Raw genomic sequence first — 23198 nt, 5'->3', positions numbered from 1 at the left:
GGTAGTTAAAAAGAAGCCATTGCCAGAAGCAGATGGGTTTCAGTTGGTTGCCAAGGGTGGAACTCAGAAGCAATAGACAACAATGCCAGTGATAAATCATAACTCTTTTGATTAAGTCTTCAGAACAGCTTGAATGATTTATTTGACTCCACCCTAAACCCTAAACCATGGCGAATGTGAGAGGAGATATGTTTTTTTTTCCTTCTTTTTCGGTTATTTTTTTTTTCCTTTTTAAAGATATATAAATTTTTTGTTTTAGGATTTGTTTGATCTTCAGTTTCTTATTTTTAATATATTTTTTGTAATTAGTCATTGTAACTAAAATTTAAGTTACCATAGGATCTGATAGACAAACTTATTTTCATCCTCCATTTTGAGATGTTATACCCATTGAACTTGTCACTTGAAAAGTCACACATAATGTATCCGGGAAAAAAAAAAATTCTGAAAATGTAGACATTGAAAACCAAGCAATGTTATGCCCATGCTATTACCCCCGTACTTGAGTTTAGGATTTTTTTGATTTTCAATAGTTTATGTAGCTCAACAGTTTAATACTTGGAAGACTACGCTCAAAACATGCTGCTTTTATAATAGGATTTTTTTATTAATAAATCTAATTGCAAAATGCAATTTTTTTTACCTACACATGTACCTATTGCCGCGATTTCTGGTAAAAACCACAGTGCTTATTATTTATAATAAAATAGAGTATATTGTTGCGGTTTGCCCCAAAAACCGCAACAATATACTAGATTTTTTCTAATATAAAATAAATATACTACTGCAATTTTTGCTAGAAACCGCAACAATATGTTAATTACCTATTGTTGCGCCATTCATTGTTGCGCGGCCAAAACTGCCACAATAGGCCACTTAATGACTGCAATAATAAGCATTTATTCAACTAGTGTTTTCTCTTTGTCATCCGGATGAATAGAGATTTGAAAGAACCCGGAATAACCATCGAGAAAGAAAGTGTGAATGACGAGCAAGCCTCTCCAACATTTGTTCATTGAAGGGAAGATGGAAATAGTCCTTCCGGGCGGATTTTTGAACTTCCTATAATCAATACAAATTCCCCATCCGGTAACAGTTCTAGTGGAAATTGTTTCTCCTTTCTCATTCTCACCAATAGTCATGCCTCCTTTTTTAGGAACCACGTGAATTGGGCTCACCCACTTGCTATCGGAGATAGTGTAGATGATTCCCCGTGACGCAGTTTCATGATCTCTTTTTGTAATCCCCCGTAAATTTATGGATTTTATAAATATATTTTAGTATTTATGTGTTTATATTTAAACATAATTTAGTTTGAAATGATTTATTAATTTAAAGAAGGTTGACCATTTTGAAAGTCAAAGAAATTATTTTAAGGATTTAAGGAAGTTAAATATTTTGTTAAGGCATGCTTTGAAATTTTTTTGAAATACTAATTGGATTTTGAAAAGAAGTTTAAATGGGCTTGAGGAACCTAAATTCTAAGTGGATTAGGATAATGATTTCTATTGATGTTAGGAGTTGTAAATCATCAATATTATTCATCATAAAACCCTATTCAAACCCAATTGTCTTATTCCTAAGCCCAAAAAGAAAAGCCTACATTTACATAAAAATGCGAACTAGACCTAGGGAATAAACTTTTATAATCCTAAGACTTAACTTTTATAGTCTGGAGACTTGACTAGGGTTTACATAGAAATGCAAACTAGTCCTAGGGAGTGAGCTTTTATAGTCCTAAGACTTAACTTTTATAGTCCGAATACTTCACTAGGATTTACATAGAAATGCAAATTAGACCTAGGGGTGAACTTTTATGGTCCTAAGACTTAACTTTTATTTTTTGAAGACTTGACCAGGGTTTACATAGAATGGCAAACTAGACCTAGGGAATGAACTTTTAAGGTCCCAAGACTTTAACATTTATAGACTAAAGACTTGAATAGGGTTTACAAATAGATGCAAACTAGATCTAGGGAAATGACCTTTAATAGTTGTAAGACTTAATTGTTGTAGTCCAAAGACTTGACTAGAGTTTACATATATAGAAATGGAAACTACACCTAGGGAATGAACAGTCCTAAGACTTAACTTTTATAGTCCCAAGACTTGACTAGGGTTGAACATAAATATGTAAATTAGACTTAGGGAATTGAACTTTTATAGTCCAAAGACTTGATTAGGGTTTACAAAGAGATGAAAACTCGACCTAGAAAATGAATTGGGCGTAAATGGACATAAGCTTTATATTGGATTAGACTCAAACTTAGAGTGTAATAAACTAGTAATATACTAGGACTAAACTTCACATACGGATGCAAATGGGCCTAGATTTTGACATGAACTTGACTTATATGGGCCTATGATCGACTTTAATGCTATTGAATGTATGGAATCAAATTTAGACGGGCCTAGGATGAATGCAAAATGGACTTTAATGGATATGGGCCTAAAAATGAATGCTAATGGATCGGATTGATTGGATGATTGAAGGTGTTTTGATTGGGCTTAGAATTTTCGAAATTTGTTTTTGAAATAAACCCCTTGTTTTTATCCTTTGTTAGGAAAATATGATGGATTCAATTTCTAAAATATTTTTGTATATCTTGTATGATGGTGTTTTAGTAAATGCTTTTGGAAAAGAGTAGAATAGAAGAGGGTGTAGGATTATTGATTTTGAATTATCCAAGTTTTTGAAATTAATCGAGCATGATAGGTCATGATTCATATTGAAGATTAGTTGGATAGTAGGGTGAAGGTAGACGTACATGAGACAATTCTAACTCTACCACGACAACTTTTCTAGATGCACATTTTTAGGACAAACTCGACCTTGCATGAAAAAACTAATTTTCATGCTTAAATTAGGTGAGACCCCTATAATGACCATGCTTTTACACAAATGTAGACATACCAAATATCGAACGACCACTAAGACGAATAAATCAAAGAAAAGCATGGTTTACACAAACTGTGTGCCGCGCACATTACTATGCGTTGGGCTGGGAAAAGTTGACTCAACCCAATAACCCGACTTGGAACTGACCTGAAAATTTCGGTTTTGGGTTGAGATTTTAGACATGACCCGACTTGAAAATATAATGGTTTAGGTTGGGATTGACTTTTTGAATATGGAAAAAACCCGAATAATCTGATTTAGAAGTCGGACTATTTTCAGGTCGGGTCAACTTGAAAGGAATCCAGACTTTCATAACTTATACAACCTAAATTTTGTTTTTCTTATTTGTATTGGGCCAAGCCCATTTCTTGGATCACCTAAATTTTATTTCAGATCATTAACCCCTACTTTCATAACTTATGTGTATAATTGAATTTCATTTCAAGTGATTTTTGGTTGCTTTCGGGTCAACTCGAAATCGGTAAGGTAGGGTTGAGTTATGACAGCCCTAGCTACGCGTGGCACACATCCGTTTGTCTAAAACAGCAGTGGTGCGCCACACACACATTAATGGGCTTGGCGTACTACTCCCGCTACATGTATTTCTGGGATTTACACGAGGTTTTGGCTAACTGATGATCTTTTATTTGTTATTGATGTAATTTTTAGGTACGACGCATAACAATGACGGGTTGAATTGTTATTAACTGGAAAAATTGCAATCACGAGCAAGTGTCATATAACATGGACGCAGAAGTTCCAACCTAAAATTTGATTCTATATTTGATACAATTACCGGGCTCTGCTTAATACGATTGACAATAAGTTTTATACAGATGAACGACCACATAAATTTTTATACACCATAAAAAATATTTATTTTAGGTAGGTTCAAGAAACACATAATAGACTATTTCTTAGTGACATGTTATTATGCAATCAAATTACACGGAACCTAGCAGATTTTTTAAATTATTTGATTAATATTAGAACAGTATATTAGGTCTTTGATTAGCAAAAATAACATATGGGGTGATGATTAAAGCATAAAACAAAACAATCTTGAAGCTTGCTCATGTATATGAATATGAAAAATAAATAGCGAAAAGGAATAAAAGGATTAGAATGTACAATAGACCAATTTTATATTGAAGATCTAAATCATAAAATAAATACTTAGTAACTTTAATAAGAAAATAGATAAATCCTTAACCTCATGATTATACCGTGGCTTTGGTTTGCGAGATTCACAACCTTCGGGACAAGCAATCATGAAACTTGAAGATATGAACGTGTATGTATCATTTAAATGTATCAGTTTTGTAGAGACGTTTGGTAGAGAGATTCGTAAGTATTGAAGTCGTAATGTAAAAGTAGAATGTCAAAGTGTGGAAAAATTGTATTTTTGATTCACAAATCACGCCTATTTATAAGAAAACAGAAATTGTGCATCACGTAGAGGGTACACCAAGCGCAGGCCCTATATGACACACAGTCACATGTGTCAAATACACATTGGTGTGTCTGACGCATTATGCCCAATCAGGTTTCTACATGTCGTACACGCTTTACAAAGATAGAAAACAAAATTGTGCATCACGCAGAGGAGTGCACCAAGCGCATGACTCTGTGTGAGGCATTATGCCACGTGTTAGGTGCATATTGGTGCACCCCACAATCAGGCATTATGCCACGTGTTAGGTGCATATTGGTGCATCACACAGTCACATGTGTCAAATACACATTGGTGTGTCTGACGCATTATGCCCAATCAGGTTTCTACATGTCGTACACGCTTTAAAAAGATAGAAAACAAAATTGTGCATCACGCAGAGGAGTGCACCAAGCGCATGACTCTGTGTGAGGCATTATGCCACGTGTTAGGTGCATATTGGTGCACCCCACACATTTGGACAAATATGCGTCTAGCATATGGTGGTGAACCAGGCGCACCGCCTGGCCTTTTGACACACTTTGACAGCTCTTTCAGAAAACGCGTTTTAATGATTTTCTTTTATATTTTGACTCCGGAAATCCGATTTTAATTGAAAAATTATTTTAAAATATTTATTTATCAAAATAAAACAATTAATTATCATAAATAAATTATTGTGCTTTTTCAAAGGATTGGGCTAAAAACTTATTTATGGGCTCAAAATATAATTAATTATCAAGAATAATTAATTGAGCACTAAAACAGGACTTTAACACTTTTAGAAATAGTTTTAAGATGCCTTTTCGCACTGCTCTCCCCTTGGGTCGTACCGATTGAGTCCTCCGTATGTTTCATAATAGGATCCTAGATGGGGAGACACGATTATGTGTCTACAAGGGTACAACTACTTCAAAATTTTACCGATGATGTAAGCAAAATTTGAAATGTTTTCCTCATGTGGCATAAGTCGGAATCCTTTGAAAAAAATCAAGGAATACCATAATGAAGTACAAAATCAACATGGGAAGAAAAATAAGGCATTGCGATCCGATCATAGTGGTGAATATTTATCTCAAGAGTTTTGTGATCATTGGAAAGATTCTGGCATCTTTTCACAATGGACTCCAGTAGAAACACCACAATTAGATGGTGTTTCTTAAAGAAAGAATGGAACTCTACTAGGTTGGTTCGATCTATGATGAGTCTTGCTGATCTTCATATTTCATTTTTGGGATTTGTGCTTGAAACGACAAAATTCACACTTAACAGAGCACCATTAAAAGCAATAGAAAAGACACCATATGAAAAGTGGAATGGAAACGTATTAAAATTGTCTTTTGTAAGAATATAGGGTTGTGAAGCTTTTGTAAAATGTTTTACTCTCTGATAAGCTTTCACCCAAATACGATAAATTTCCTTTCATCCATTAGCTCAAAGAGACTAAGAGATACTACTTCTACAACTAAAGCGAAAACAAAGTGTTTGTTACTTGTAATAGTGTCTTTCTTGACAAGGAGTTTATTTCGAGAAAAATAAGTGGGAATAATGTATATCTCAAAAAATTCGAGATGAGCAACAAATAGATGAGGTTAAAACCTCGTCAGAGGCGACTCGACATGAAAATGCTCATGAGGTGGTGCATTCAATTCACGCACCTCCGAACGTTCGACTTGGAGATACTCCGTGTGAAGTCCCTCAACCTAATGAGGTAGAGACTTATTCTGTTGTTCCCCAATGTAGGTCTAGTATGACAATCATTCTGTGAAAGAGATATATTGATTTTCTTTTGTCTCAAAGTTATGAAGAACCTATTGGCTACAAAGATGCTCTGGAGAGTCAAGACTCCGAAAGATGGCTTGAGGCCATGAAATCTAAAATGGATTCCAGGTTTAAAAATCAAGTATGGGAATTGGTTGATTTTCCTAATGGGTAAAACCCATTAGATGCAAATGAATTTCCAAGTTGAAACGGATAATGATGGAAACATTAGTCTTTCCAAAGCAAGGTTGGTGGCGAAAAGTTTTAAAAAAATCCATGGTAAAGTCCATTAGGATATTTCTTGCAATTGCTATCTTTTATGACTATGAAATATGGCAGATGGATGCCAAAACCGCTTTCTTGAATGGGTTCTCCAAAGAGGATGTGTAGATGACACAAACTCAAGGTTTTGAAGATCCAGAAAATCTAGGTAGGGTATGCAAGCTTAAGAAGACCATTTATGGACTAAAGCAAGCATCAATGAGTTAGCTTCTCTTGGTAAGTTTATTTCATCATAGGAACAGGTTCAAAAGTTCTTAGGAGTCTTACTAATGATAGATGGATGACTAAGGTCACTGCTTTACAAGAAACAAATAGACTTCGCCAATTCAACTTGGAAGAGCTTGCCGGATCACTTATGACTCATGAGCTTCACCTTGATACCAAGTATGGTGAAAGCTCTAAGTCAAAATCCATTGGCCTAAAAGTAGATGGTGAATATGACTTCGACTCAGAAGAAGATAAAGCATCACTCATGGTCTGAAAATTTCGAAAGATGTATAGGCACAGGTAAAACTAAAACGTTTTCTAACAAAGCTGCTTGTCATAAATGTGGTAATACAAAGCACTTCATTAAGGAATGTCCACTTTGGGACAACGACAAGACCAAAGAAAAGAATAAGGAAGCTAAGGCACCTTTCTCTAAAGTGAACGTTCGAAAGGGAATGATAGCATCTTGGGGAGATTCAAAAACTAAAGAGAAAGATGGGTAACAAAATGAAGAAACTGCAAATCTTTCCCTCATATATAGCAAACACTACATAAAAAAAGATGAAGAGAAAATGTTGAGGTAAGCCAACATATACTTGAATCGGACTTAGATGGAAAAACTAGGACTGAAATTTATGATCTTTATGATGCAATTCTTGAATGTAGAAATGAACGTGAAAATTGTGAACAAAATGAACAAGTTGTTAAAGTTTGTAAAGAACATATAGAATATTATAAGAAAATGAGAATGGATGTTGAACGCAGGTTCTTTGGCTTATTTGATAAAAAATTTAAAATCAAGGAACTATGAAAGTTTGAAAAATGACAATTATCTACTCAATTTAGAAGTTGCACACCTAAAGGAATTTGTCCATGTTCTAAGTTCCTTTGTTATAACGTCAACCCCTTTGGAAGGTTACAAATCTGAAATCGAAAATTTTAAAAAAGAAAAAATAACATTAAAGGAACAATCTGTAATCTCAAGAAGGAACTTTTTATTGCAGGAAACAAAGGCAAAGTGATAATTGTTCCTAAGTGGATCGAGAGACCACTGACTAAAAGAAAATAAGGTCTCGAGTTTGAAAATCACAAGAAGAGGAAAAAACCTAAAAACTATGTTGACCTACGTAGTGACAAAATTTGCATGTATTGTGGAAAGATAGGTCATTACATAAGTCAATGTCAACAATTGAAATGATTGGCAAGAATGTGAAATTAAGTAACATGAAATGGTTTCTAAAACAAAGGCTAGTAAAGAAGAGGAACCCACAAAATAAGGGGTTTCTACAACTAACAACTAGTTGATTTTTGCAGGTTGGTGCGAGGGGGAACAACACTTGGTATCTTGATATTTGTTGTTCTAAGCATATGACAAGAGACAAATTTAAGTTTCTCTCACTCTCAACCTATGAAGGTGGAAGTGTGACATTTAGGGACAATAAGAAAGGTAACATAGTTGTTATGGGTAAGGTTAGTAAGTCACCATCACATTCCATTGATGATGTTTTTTCAGTTGAAGGTCTAAAGCATAATCTCTTAAGTATTTCCCAATTTTGTGATAAGGGAAATGTTGTTAAATTTAACAGTTATAATGATTAATCATTTACATTAACTGAATGTCATCCTGGAAGGAACAATGAAAGGGAACACATATATTATGGATCTTGGTCTTGTTCCTAAAAATGACTAGACATGTTTTAGTGTTATTGAAGATGATCCACTCTTATGGAACAAGCGTCTAGGACATGCTAGTTTTTCATTACATGACAAAGTTCAATCAAAAGATCTTGTTTTGGGATTACCATCTATAAAATTTCATATTGATCAAGTTTGTGATGCATGTGCCAAAGGAAAGCATATTAGATCCTCTTTCAAATCTAAAACCGTTGTGAGCACCACAAAGAACATTGACATTAATTCACATGAATTTGTGTGCCCCATGAGAATTCAAAGTAGAAGTGGTAAGAGGTATGTGTTAGTTATTGTTGATGACTACTCGAGATACAGTTGAGTTATTTTTCTCTCTTACAAGGATGATACTTATGATGAGTTCCTTATCTTTGCAAAGAGAGTTCAAATTTTGAGTGGTCACAAATTAATGCATAATAGATACGATCATGGCAAAGAATTTGAAAATCATAAATTTGATTCTTAAGAAGAGACCATGGCCTAGATCATAATTTTTCTGCCCCTAGGGCACCACAATAAAATGGTGTGGTAGAAAGGAAAAAATAGAACTTTGGAGGAAATGACTACGACTATGCTAATTGCTAGTGAACTTCCAAGGAACTTTTGGGCTGAGGCTATTAATATTGCTTGTCACATAATAAATCGTGCCATAATAAGACCAATCATTATGAGCTTTATTTTTGCAAGAAACCCAATATTACATGTTTCAAAACATCTGGTTGTAAATGTTTTGTTCATAATAATGGGAAAGATAATCTTGGAAAATTTGATGCAAGGAGTGATGAAGCAATATTTCTTAGGTATTCATCACATAGTAAGGCTTATAGGGTTTATAGTAAAACAACCATGTGTTTGGAAGAAAGTGTACACTTAATCTTTGATGGATCTGACAACTTTAATTCAAGCAAGCAGATTGATGATTGGTTCGATCAAATGAAAAAGATGTAGTTTCAATTGAAGCAGAATGAATAAAAGAGGAAAGGAATGAAGAAGATGAAAACATTGATAACAATGTTGTTCCTATTTTTCAAGTTGATGGAGTTGTTCTTGTTTTTAATAAAAACGAAAATGTTGAAGGAACTGATTCAACAATTGCTGAAAAAGGAACAATTGAAAAAGGCTCATCATCCTCTCATGAAACTGAAGAGGAACAACTTGTTCCTATAAGGGAGTTTAAACCTACACCTTGGAGAAATAAAAAATCACATATAGTGGAACTCAGAATAAGCGACATATCCAAAGGTACGCAAACTAGATTTCAGTTAAGGAATTTTTGTGCATTTCATGCCTTCCTATCAATGATGGAACCAAAAAATCATGAAGAAGCCTGAGTTGAATCTGATTGGATCACTTCTATGAAAGATGAGTTAAATGAGTTTGAAAGAAACAAGATATGTCATCTAGCTCCCTCGTATAAACAAAAAAAAGTGATTGGCTTAAAATGGGTGTTTAGAAACAAACTAGATGAGTATGTAACTATTGTAAGGAACAAAGCTATACTTATAGTAAAAGGTTATAATCAACAAGAAGAAATTGGCTATACCTTTGCTCTTGTAGCTAGACTTCAGGTCATTAGAATACTAATCACATTTGTTGAATATATGGGATTCAAACTGTATCAAATGGATGTTAGGTGTGTGTTTTGTAATGGCTATTTAAATGAAGATGTATATGTTGAACAATCCCCTGAATTTGAAAGTAATGATTTTCCAAACCATGTCTACAAGCTTGACAAGTCTCTTTATGGGTTAAAGCAAGCACCTAGGTCATGGTATGAAAGATTATCTAAGTTCCTATTAGAGAATAATTTTAAAAGAGGTAAAGTCATTATGAAAGATTATCTAAGTTCCTATTAGAGAATAATTCTAAAATCGAAAGGAACATATATATTTCTTGTTCAAATATATGTTGATGACATTATTTTGGACCAACTAATAAGTCATTATGAAAAGAATTCTCAAACCTCATGAGTAATGAATTTGAGATGAGTATGATAGGTGAGTGAAATTTCTTTCCTGGGTTACAAATTAAGCAAGCTGAAAAAGGGATAATGATTCACCAACAATAATACATAAATGAATTGTTAAAGAGATACAACCTCGAAAACTCAACGATATGTCACACTTTTATCGGAACTTCAACTAGATTAGATGAAGATTCCATAGGAACAAGCATTGATCAAACAAAATATAAAGGTATGACTTGTTCTCTTTTGTATCTAATTGCTAGTCGTCCAGACATAGCTTTTAGTGTTGGTTTGTGTGCTAGATTTCAAGCAATTCCCAAGGACTCTCATCATATAGCAGTAAAGAGAATTCTTAGATATCTTAAAGGAATAGATGATCTTGGAATTTTATATCCAAGAAGTGACACATTTGAGTTAAGAGGATATGATGATGCTGACTATGCTAGAGATCTTGTAAATAGGAAAAGCACCTCATGTATGGTTCAATTTCTTAGTCATAGTTTAGTTTCTTGGAGTACCAAGAAACAAAACTCGATTTCTTTATCCACTACGGAAGCAGAATATGTAGTTGTTGTTACATGTTGCTCTCAAATGCTTTGGATAAAATAACAATTCTCTGACTACGGAATAAACTTAAATTGTGCTCCTATTTTTTGTGATAATATAAGTGCCATTAGTATTTCAAAAGATCCAATGCATCATTGTAGAGTTAAGAATATACATATCAGACATCACTTTCTAAAAGAAATTGTGGAAAAAGGTTTGATTAAACTGGAGTTTTGTCAAACTGAAAATCAAATTGCTGATATACTAACTAAGCCTCTGCAAAGAGATAGATATGAAAAATTAAGGCTTTAGTTAGGTTTAATAAAACTTAATAAGTAATTGTTTCTATTCCAATCCCCCATGCCCGAATTGATTTGCCTTACTCTATATGATATTAAATGACTATGATTAATTTCTTAAGACCATTGCAAAGTAAGATGTTCAAAATATAAACATGGATTCAAAGGAATAAAGCCACTCACAAATTTCACACAATACTCCCCTTATTTTTTACCTAACTCATAGAAACATGGATGATTTGAAGCATATTAATAATTAGCATAAATTGTTCCTATAGCACAAGTTTCTTAATTTTTTCTTTTTCTTTCCATAAATTAAAAAGTCCACAAAAATCATAAAATTCGAAAATCCCAAAAATATAGGAATCAAATTTATCAAGTCTTGATTCAGTTTTTATTTTTATTTTCTTTTACTTTTATTTTATCTTTTTAAAATTTTATGTGTGTAACTCTTCATTTACTGTTACATGCATCTTCCTTCTTTTTCTTTCGTTCCTTCAAAAATTGTGTTCCTTTAATCGATTCATCTTCACCATTAATCGATTCATCTTCACCAATAATCATCTCCTTCGCACCTCTTCGAACCACATAAAACCCAAAGGAATAAGGTATTGAATACGTTTTTGAAATCACATTTAACAATGGCTTAGTTTCTTTAGCTATGGATGTGTTTTGTACAAACTTCATCAACACTGCTGGAGTATGTACTACCGAAGTTAAGGGGGAAGAAATAAAATTTTCCCAAGAAACTTTAGGAAAAATAATGAAAGTTCCTTACAAAGGAACTAATCCATATTTTAAGATGAAAGGAACTGTCTACTTCAGAAATTTCTCCCAAGATGACATTGTCAAATCTTTGGGGGGAACTACTGGCCAAACAAAACTTACTCACAATCTCATCTATCATGTCCATAAAATTTTGTTGAACCTTGTGTGGAGAGCATTCATTCCTCAAACTGAAAAGAGAAATGAAGTGGGTCTCCTCGACATGTGTTACATGTTTTTCCTTGACCACCACATCCAAAGAAACTTCCCCTCTTTGTTATCCAACACCTTACTCATTGCATAGAAAATCGATGTGTTGTTGGCTAGGGTACTTTGATCACCTCTCTTCTTTCTCACTTCAAAGTCAAGACCACTGGTTGTCATACCTTGGGAATTAAACAAGGTAATATATTAAATGAAAATACTTTGTATGGATTGTGTTGTAGCCTAAAAATCAACGGCTCCTCAAGAGACACGTGGATCCATCAGGAGCGTCCACGTGTCCCCTCTCAAAGAAGTGCAAAGAAAACGAAGGCTGAAGTTCTGACTTTTACTGAGAAAAGGTGCGTGCTAGCCTACCTTTTTAGCTTGACAGAATATTCAGTCCAAATCCAAAAAAAAAAAACAGCGGCATATGATTGGTTTATGTTTATCACTTAATCATTGTTTGCCACGTGTTAAGCTTTGATTGCCTAGCCAATCAAGTCCCCTTAAATTAGGGTGACCTCAAAAAGCAGTAAACAGATCCAAAACACTATAAATACTCCCTTTGAGATAAGGAGAAAGGTAACGTTTTTAGCATAGTGTGCCCATAATCTGTGAAAATTCTCTCTCGCTTTCTCTTTCTATCTCTATTTTTCCTTTTTACTCCTGATCCTGACTTAAGCTTTGGAGGGGGAATCACCACCCAAACTTCCAGGGTAGGTCCCTTTTTTGCAGGTTAGGGAATGGAGCTTAGGATCGGAGTTAGCTCACTAAGATATCGTTGCACAAGTCTCATGGAAGAACATATTGAGGGATAACAGTTTACTTGTTGGTCAAGTAGCTCAAAACATTTGGCACCGCTTGTGGGGACGCGCAACATTAGAACGGTCTGCCACAGGGTCTACTCCATATTTGAGAGATCCTCCTTCGAGATTGAAGTCCATAACAAAAGGAAAAATTCTTGGCCCCTCTCTTATTCGTCGAAGACAAGAGAAAACGGTATTGTAGCCGATGGTGTATAGGCATCAAGTTCTTGCAAACACCTCATCTAATCATATATTGAATGAGTATCGTATGGAGTTCATACCCACCGAGGGAAGCTCGGAGCCCTCCGGATGAAACAGGCCAACTCTATTCTTGCCTAGAATCATGGAGGTGCCCCATTCCAAAAATTTTAAGCTTCCTACCATAAAAACTTTCGATGGAACAACTGATCCATACGATCACTTATCCGCTTATAAGCATCAGACGTATGTGCAAGCAGTAGACAATGCTACTTGGTGTAAGAATTTCTCGGCTACACTGAAGGAGTGGCTCATAAGTGGTTTAACAATCTCCCTCCTAATTCAGTCTACAATTTTATTGAACTCAGATGTCTTTTCACTAGTCATTTTGTTGCCAATCGGGAAGATCATAAGACTAGCATGCACTTGGGAAAGGTCGTCTAAGGACCAAAAGAACCCCTTTGAAGTTTCGTTAAAATATTCAATCTAGAAGCTCTACAAATTCAAGATCTCAATGCCGGTGTGGCCTTTGATGCTTTCCTCTGAGGGTTGAGGCCAGGAAGTTTTAAATTTGATCTTGTAAAATGAAAATTACTACTCTTGCTGAAGCCTTGACAGACACTGAAGCGTTTACACACACCACTGGAGTTTGTGTTGAAGCAAAGCATCCGGAGTCCAAGACAGCTGAAGAAGTAACTCGGCCAAAGAAGAGCAACCCCAAAAAAGCTAAGACTTGGACTATAGCCTTCACAACCACTTCTTTAAGGCGAAGCAAGAGAAAAGAATCTAAATATTCAGCTGACCCCATAGCATTTAGCAAAGATCAATACTCAACAATAAAAATGCCTTAGAGAGAGAAACTCTCCCTTCTCTCTAGGAACACTGTTCCATTGCTTTTCCTTTCAGCGTTTTCGTTGTAGCCATGGCAAGAGGACGAGCTAAGAAGAGTGCTCAAAAAGGAAAGGGGAAGAAAACTGGACCCTCATCGTCGCGGGTGAATAAAACGAAATCAGTAGATGAGGTTACTGGAGTTGAAGCGATTAGAATCCCTAGCCCAGCTGTAGGAAATGAGAAAATAGCTGGAAATGTGGTGAGAGAAAATGTGGAGGAGATGCTGATGTCGAGTGTGGATGATACAATAACAAAATCCATAGAGAAGAGTACTCTCTCAGAATGGTTAAACGTTATCAAAAGTGCAGAGAAGCCAACGAGTGCGCCTAGACTATCATGGGCTCAGAGGGTGGAGAATGAAGTGACGGAGGAAGGAATGACTAGCAATTTGAACAAGGTAAATGACCCTTCTATAATCTCAATAGAGCTTGATGATATACAGGAGGAAATAGAATATTGGATGTCTGCTGTTGTGTGTTACGTTCTAGGTGCTAATCCACCTATCTCTGTTATGGAAGGGTATTTCAAAAGGATATGGGGGAAACATGGAATTGATAAAATAGCAGTATTGGGGAAAGGAGTTTTTCTAGTGAGATTCTCTACGACTGAAGCAAGTTTAAAGGTGATGAATGAAGGATTCCATTTTTTTGATCAAAAACCAGTGATAGTGAAATTATGGGACCCTAATATGGAAATAAACAAAGCAGCTGTTGATTTGGTTCCTATTTGGGTCAAACTCCCAAGACTACCTTTTAAGTACTAGGGAGAGAAGAGCTTATTTAAGATAGTAAGACAGATAGGGCAGGCAGTGAAAATGGATGCTGCAACTAAGTCTAAGTATAGGCTTAACTATGCAAGGGTGATGATAGAGGTTGGGATCCAGGGACAACTACCAGATAATATCCAGATCTATAATGAACATGGGGTCTTAGTGACTCAAAAAGTGGAGTATGAGTGGAGGCCTGTTCAGTGTGACAAGTGCAAGGGATTTGGGCATGAAACTGAAAAGTGTAAGAAGATAGAGGGGAACAAAAGGTGGGTGAAAAAGGCTACACAGGTCATAGACCAGGAGGGTTTCTTTAAGGTCACTGCTAGTAGAGGGACTAATGAACCCAACATAGTAGAAGTCCCAGTTCACAATACATTCCTGCCTTTGGAGGAGGAAATGGAGATTGATAAAGGGGAGAATGGAGTAGAAGGTAATGGCACTGCAGCAAATGAGATTACAGGTGATGTTACTGTGATTGAAAGTGAAGGAACGGGAAGCCAGAATGATCCCCATTATGAGACTGGTGATAGCAACAAGAGCAACGAGTAGAGGGGGAGCCCTCTAGTCCAAATGGATAATATTATGACCTGGAACATAAGAGGTCTAAACAGGAAGACAAAACAAGTTGAGATTAGGAATTTTATTGCTAATCACAATGTTAAACTGTTTAGTCTCTTAGAAACTAGAGTGAAGCCTCATAACCTTGGTAAGGTTTATTTAAATCTTTGCCCTGGTTGGTGTTTTACTCACAATTTTCATTGTCATGCAAATGGTAGAATAATTGTTGGTTGGTGTCCTACAACATTCTCTGTCAATGTGATTTAGGTTAACAGCCAATTCATTCACTGTTTGGTTAAACCTAGGAATGGAGTGGAATTTGGGTGTACATTTGTTTATGGTTTTAATGATGTTAGTAGTAGAATGGAGCTGTGGGATGGTATAAGAGCTATTTATAGCTCTAATGGGAGGCCTTGGGTGTTACTAGGTGATTTCAATGCTCTTAGTAACATTGAGGATAGAGTTGGTTCTATGGTGAGGATAAATGAAATCAGGCCCATGCTGGAGTGTTTAACTTATTGCCAATTGGTGGATGTGAAAGCATCAGGGAGACATTTTACTTGGAACAACAAACAAGATGGACACTATAGGGTGTTATCTGGAATTGACAAAGTGTTAGCAAGACAGGGTTGGATAGATGAATATCAGCAAGCTGAAGTTTCTTTTTTACCAGAAGGGGACAATGACCATACTCCAATGGTCTTAAAGGTTTACCCTGAGATCCAGCACAAGAAACCTTTTCGTTTTATGAATATGTGGTGTAATCACAAAGCTACCAGTGAGATTGTAAGTCAGATTTGGCAACAGCCTATCAGTGGTTGTGCTATGTATAGGGTAATGAAGAGACTCAGTAGGGTCAAGATGGAATTAAAAAAGATGAATAAGGAGGGTTTTGGGGATGTTGAAGCTAATCTGATCAATGCCAGACAGCAGTTGCTGAAGGTGCAGGAGGAGTTGCATCATGATGTTAATGATAGTAGTGTGGCCACAAGAGAGAAGCTAGCCCAAGAGAATCTGCACAGGGCTAAAACTGATCATCAGATTTATCTTAGACAGAAGTCTAAAATTACATGGCTCAGCAATGGGGATGAGAATACTAAGGTTTTCTATCAAGCTCTGAAGCACAGGCAGTACCATAACAAAGTGAACGCAATACAAGGGATGAATGGGGAGTGGTGTTCCAACCATGAACAAGTTGAGCAAGCTTTCTTAGGCTACTACAAAGTTCTTTTCTCCTGCAAAGAGCAGAAGCAGACTGTATTTCCTATGCTCATGAATAAAGGGAAGCTCTTAAATGAGCAGCACATTCAGGTTATCAATGAAGCTATTACTAGGGATGATGTGAAGAGGGTGATGTTTAGTATCCCTGATGAGAAGGCCCTAGGGGCTGATGGTTTCAACAGCAAGTTCTTCAAACATTGCTGGGATATAGTAGGTAATGAGGTGACTGATGCAATCTTAAACTTCTTTAGGACAGGGAAGCTACTGAGAGTGATTAATATACAAATGTATTAGAAAGCTGATAAGTGAAAAACTCAATAAGATCCTCAATAATATTCCAGGGTGCCTTTGTTGCTGGAAGAAGTATATTGCACAATGTGCTTATTTGTCAGGATCTTCTTAAATGGTACAAAAGGAAATCTGCTAGGCCAAGTTGCATGATGAAAATAGATTGAAAAAAAGCCTATGACACAGTGAGTTGGGATTTTATAAAGGAGATGCTTGAAGGAATTGGGTGCCCTAGTTTTTTTGTGGAGTTGATAATGGTGGGTGTTACTACACCCACATTCTCTATCATACTTAATGGGTCATTGAATGGTTTTTTTGGAGCCCAAAGGGGTCTTAGACAAGGGGACCCCATGTCCCCCTTGTTATTTGCACTTGGAATGGACTACCGCTAGCAAGGATTCTTAGGTTTGTGCAGGAGCAGGAGGGCTTTAAATAGCATGTCCACTGCAAGGAAATGGAACTCACACATCTTTGCTTTGCAGATGACCTACTCTTATTCTGCAATGGTGATTTCAGGTCTGTTTATACTTTGTTGCAAGGGTTCCAAATGTTTTCCAATGCTTCAGGGCTTGAGGTGAACAAGCACAAGTCAGAGGTGTTTTTTGCTGGAATGAATGATGGTGATATTCAAAGAGTGGTGGATGTTAGTGGATTCACTAGGGGTTTCCTTCCTCTTAGATACATGGGAGTTTCTATTTCTACAACTAAGTTGAAAAGTAAGGATTGTCAAGTGCTCATAAGCAAAATGGTGAGTAGAATTAAAGCTTGGAGTACTAGGCACCTTTCTTTTGCTGCTAGCTGCCAACTGATTAACAGTGTTCTCATGAGTATCCATGTGTACTGGGGTCAACTTTTTATCCTTCCAAGGTGTGTGCTGAAGGAGATCAACAGTATTTGTAGGTGTTTTCTCTGGACTGGGACCTTCAATGACAGCAAGCCTGGTGCTGTAGCTTGGGAAGATGTGTGTAGAAGCAAAAAAAATGGGGGTCTCTTGGCTTTAGGGATATTTTGAGTTGGAATATGGTAGCTATCTGCAAGCTAGCCTGGAATATAGCTCAGAAGCCAGATAACCTGTGGGTTAGGTGGGTGAACTGTATTTACATAAAGGAAGCTAACTGGGGGTCCTATGATCCTCCTGCTCAGGTAAGTTGGACCTGGAAGAATATTTGCAAAGCTAAGAACTTTCTTAGTGTAAAGTTATCTAGTGATCAGTGGATGACTAATGCTCAATTCAGCATCAAGAAGCATTATCAAGCCATCACTCACAACCCCCTCACTCAACAATGGGCTAACTGTGTATGGAATAGATATAGTATGCCCAAGCACAGATTCATCTTTTGGTTAGCAGCACAAAATAGATTGAAAACAAGAGTCAGTCTACAGCAACTCAACATCAGTGACTCTGCTAGCTGTCTGTTATGTCAGCTTCACTCTGAGAGTAGAGATCATTTGTTCTTTGCTTGTGAATTCAGCAGCAGATGTATGAATGAGGCTATGGGATGGATAGGGATTCCATGGGGAGGTAAGTCTCTTTTACAAATGTGTAGGTGGATTAGGGGAAGATACACAGGTCCTAAGTTCAAGAGGAAGGTCTGTCTTGCTACAATGGCTGCTGTGGTGTATCTCATTTGGCAAAAAAGAAATAGAGCCTGCTGGGATAATGTAATAAGTACTGTTGCTCATACTCTGACAGAGCTCAAATTCACTATTAAGAATAGGATTATGCAGATTATAGGGCCAAATGTTAGAGAAGTTGATAAATGTTGGCTTGAAGGATTGTAAGCTCTGGGTCTGTCCAGTAGCAGTGTTGGATTAAGAGTTTTTTCTCTTAATTGTAGGTTGTATGTGTGTTTGGGCTTAATATTAAACCTTAATTACCAAAAAAAAAAGATCAATACTCCAGTCTCATGGAGATGAAGGATTAATATGAGCTCAAGGCTCCAGCTGAGATGAAGACTTCTTACAAGAATAGAGACAAGAGCAAGTATTGTCATTTTCATAAGCATTGTGGTCATGAGACCAATAAGTGTAAGCACCTTAAGAGAGCTTTGGAGGATTTAACTCGACAAGGAATGATGAATTCATACTCTCCTCAAGGGGGAACGAAGTTCCAGAGAAAGGACAATCGTCAGAGTAAGAAGAAGGAAAGTGAGAGCACTGACGAGGATGTTGTCCTTGTAATTTCAGAAAGATTTGCCATTGGTAGATCAACTAATAAAGGTCACAAGAACTACTTCAGGGAGCTCGGCCAAGTCTTGCTAACTAATCAAACAAAGGTTGATCCTTTCCCTAATGTGGTAGTTAGTGAACAAGATCGGGCGAAGTTGAAAACCCTACATGATGATCCCTTAGTTGTAGAGGTGAAGATATAAAATTTGAGATTAAGAAGAATTCTGATTGACACTTGAAGTTCTACGGACATCATAAGTGCTAATTATTTGTCCAGACTAAAGTTTGACGAGATTAACTTAGTTCCCGTACACCATCCAATCATTGAGTTTTGTAGGGGAGTTATACACCCCATGGGAACAGTTACTCGGCCCGTCCGAGTTAGAGAGAAGGAGGCCTCTCGAACGTTGTTCATTAAGTTCTTGCTTATCCGCGATTTAACTACTTCCAATGCCATACTTGGACGACCAACATTGAATCATATTAAGGCAGTTATAGTCACACATCTAATGCTCCTGAAGTTTTAGTGTAATGGTGACAAATTGGTTCCTTGTATGGGGACTAGCTGATGGCCAGAGAATGCTACCTAACTGCTTTAAAACCATCATCTTGGAAAACATAGAAGCAAGATCAGGGGAAGGTCGTTCGCGAATTCGAAGGAAAAACGACTGAGATAGTGAAAGACCAAGTGGCCTCTTTGACGGCAGCGACTGAAAGTCCTCAGACGCAGGTTGCTCCCTCAAGCAAACCATCAGCCACCTTCCCAGCAAGAAGAGAAGGTATATGCCCGTCAAAGATGAACCACCCTCGTCATAAGAAGTGATGACCATCATGGGCACGTCACTTGAGCGTTCAGATCCTGTAGAGGTTCCAGAGAACATTTGATTAGATGAAGCCCATCCAGAAAGAACTTTGAAGATTGGGTCTTCTCTTACCCCGAAGTTGAAGAATGGGTTGGTAAGATTGTTGAAGGAATTTGAAGTTGTTTTTTCATATAGTGTTGAGGAGATGGCGGGAATTGGCCAGAAGTAGTCGTCCACAGGCTAAACGTTGATTTAAATTTAAATCCAGTTTGTTAGAAGAAGAGGCATTTAAGGCAAGCCATAAATCAGGCGGTCGACCAAGAAGTACATAAGTTGTTGAAATCTTAGTTTATTAGAGAGACTTATTATCTAGAATGAATAGCCAACAAGATAAGTTGTGGGTGCGCTGGGTTCATGCTTACTATATCAAAAGAGGCACTATTGAGAATGTTACTATTAATAGTAACACTTCTTGGCTATTGAGGAAAATCTTAGACACCAGGGAGCTGCTGAGGGATATAGGTGGTTGGGAGGAAGTGAGTAATATACAGAAATTCAGTATTAAAAAAGCTTACAATCAGATGCAAGAGAATTTTGAGAGAGTAAACTGGAGAAGACTCATTTGTAACAATCAAGCCACGCCTAAAAGTAAGTTCATTTTATGGCTGGCGCTTCTGAGTAGACTGACAACTACAGATAAAGTGAGTAAATGGAGCAGAGATTGCATCACTCTATGCAAACTATGTGGAGTCCAAGATGAAAGTGTGCAGCATCTCTTCTTTGATTGTGATTATAGCAAGTCTGTATGGGCTACAACTCTTCATTACCTTGGGCTATCTCCTGTGAATTTTGCTGTTGGTGAACTAAGGAGGGCTATTCAGAAAGCTAGGAGCAAGAGAAGTAAAGACAAGTTGTATGTGATGCTCTATACTGAGTGCTTGTATGCTATTTGGCTTCAGAGAAACTGTAAGCATTTTAAGGGCACTAATCTGAGTCCCCCTGCTGTAATTCAGGAAGTTCTGTTCAAAGTAGCTTGTAATTGTAATGAGAATGATAGATATAGGCTACTTTTGATGTAGGCTTTATTTGTCTGGTGTTTGGAGGTAGCCTGTTGCTCCATTCACTTTTAATTGTAACCCCTATTTTTTTTTTTTGTTATCAATAACAACTTTGAATTGCAAAAAAAAAAAAAGAATAGCCAACGTGGTCATGGTACCAAAGCCTAATGGCACATGGAGGATGTGTGTGGACTACACTGATCTCAACATAGCATGTCCCAGTTAGATAGACTAGTAGATTCCACGACTGGCCATGCTTTGTTAAGCTTCATGGATGCACACTCTGGATTTAATCAAATTCCCATGTGGCCGGAGGACCACAACAAGACATCTTTTATTACAGAGAAGGGGTTGCATGGCTGGCTGAGGATGCCTTTTTGCCTCCTGAATGTGCCAGCTACCTTTCAAAGACTCATATATACGATCTTCCAGCCACAATTGGGAAAGAATATGGAAGCATATATTGATGATATTATATTAAAGAGTCAGCAAGAGAATGGGTATGTTGGTGATTTGAGAGAAACTTTTGAAACTCTCAAAAAGTATATGTTGAAGTTGAATCCCAAATAATGTGTTTTTGTTGTTTTGGCTGGAAAGTTCTTAGGCTTCTTGGTAGATCATAGGGGAATAGAAACCAATTTTGAAAAAATCCACACTATTCTAGACATGAAGTCTCCATCCAGAATCAAAGAGGTGCAACGCCTGACGGGTTGCTTAGTGGCTCTTGGCCTGGACATTTTTTTTCTAAGTTAGGAGATAAATGTAATTTTTTTTTACTACAATCAAGAAAAAAAGATAAGTTTGAATGAACAACAGAAGTTGAACAAGCACTTCAGCAAGTGAAGGATCACCTTCGTTAGTTATCCAGGTTGGTTAGTCTAGTCAAGGGGGAAAAACTGTTTGTATACTTGGTCGTGTCTCCTCAAGCCGTGGGTGTTGTTCTACTGCCAAAAGGGAGTTAATGCGAATTCCATTATACTTTGTAAGTCATGTGCTTAAGGACGCATAGGATAGATACACGCCGGTTAAGAAATTTTGATTAGAGCTAGTATACTAGTCTACACTGACCAACCTCTGAAGAAAGTCTTACAAAAGATGGAAGCCACTGGACGAATGCTGAAGTGGGATGTTGAACTAAACATGTTTGACATATGTTTTGAACCAAGGAAGGGTATTAAGGGGCAAGCTTTTGCTGATTTTATAATTGAGCTCACTCGGCCAACTATAGAACTAATATTTGATCCAACCGAAAGGAAGGAAGCATTGGATGCTCATGGTGGATGGATCATCTACCGTCAATGCATGTGGGGTAGGAATCATTTGTCAATCTCCAGAGGGAGACAAATTTGAATATGCACTAAGGTTCCAGTTCCAAGCGTCCAATAACGAAGTTGAATATGAAGCACTTCTAACTGGGATCGAGATGTGTAAGGCGGCTGGGGCTTTAGAGACTGAGGCCAAATCGGACTCTCTCTTCATCGTTAAATAAGTCAATGGAAATTTTGAATGTAAGGAAGCGTCAATGAGCAAGTATATGCGCCTGATCAAGGATGAGATTGAGCCCTTAAAACGATTTATTCTCGACCAAGTGCCAAGGTCTGAAAATCATCAAGCAGATGATCTCTCAAAATTGGCCAGTTCAGCTGACTGTGATGCACCAATAACAGTGTATTGACCAAGATCAAGACATCTTTCTTAATCGAGGGGTAGCTTGGATGGAGCCCATTATAGAATTCAAGAAAACCGGTTGCCTACATTCAGACCCTATAGAGGCTACGTATGTGACAGCCCGAGACAAGTGGCTTGAATTGTGGGATGAGACACTCTACAAGAAGTTATTCAATCATCCTCTTCTTAATTGTATCAACAGGGAAGATGGACTGGAAGTACTGAAAGGGCTCCATGAAGGAGCTTGTGCATCCCACATTAGGGGAAGAGCATTGGGGGAAAAGGCTTTAGGGACTGGGTATTATTGGCCTACCTTAAAGGAAGACGCTCTTGATTATGCAAAGAAGTGTGATAGTTGTCAAAAACATGGGAATCTGTACAGAAGCCGACCAATTACTTAACTCCTATCTTGTTCCCACTTATTTTTACCAAATGGGGAATGAATATCCTTGGACCTTTCCCTCTGGCAACTGGTCAGAAGACGTTTGTGATTCTAGCCGTGGACTACTTCACTAAATGGGTAGAAGCTGAAGCAATGCGGGTTATAACAACAAATCACGTCAAGGGCTTTATTTGGAAGAACATTATAACCCGGTTTGGCATGCCGTAGTCCATCTTTTTTGACAATGGACCACAGTTTGAAACATCAAAGCTGAAGGATTAGTTGGTTGAAAGAGAAATCAAAGCCCACTTTGCTGCAGTATCCCACCCACAAGCCA

General features: G+C 37.1%; 1 protein-coding gene across 1 annotated transcript; it reads left to right on the top strand.

Annotated features, from left to right (window-relative positions):
• The first annotated feature begins 20127 nt into the window (after positions 1 to 20127).
• On the top strand, positions 20128 to 20832 carry LOC125498668 (uncharacterized). Its single transcript, XM_048646920.1, has one exon. It carries the CDS (start codon positions 20128 to 20130, stop codon positions 20830 to 20832), a length of 705 nt encoding a protein of 234 aa, XP_048502877.1.
• The last annotated feature ends 2366 nt before the right edge of the window (positions 20833 to 23198 follow it).

The sequence above is a fragment of the Beta vulgaris genome, chromosome 6 (genome assembly GCF_026745355.1).
Source record: "Beta vulgaris subsp. vulgaris cultivar EL10 chromosome 6, EL10.2, whole genome shotgun sequence".
NCBI classification, from domain to species: Eukaryota; Viridiplantae; Streptophyta; class Magnoliopsida; order Caryophyllales; family Amaranthaceae; genus Beta; species Beta vulgaris.
The sequence above is the reverse complement of the archived record's forward strand: the minus strand, read 5'-3'. Positions and strand labels throughout refer to the sequence as shown.

Excerpts from the sequence above, each read along its gene's own strand:
- LOC125498668 (XM_048646920.1), top strand. The coding sequence starts at position 20,128 with ATGAATAGCCAACAAGATAAGTTGTGGGTGCGCTGGGTTCATGCTTAC.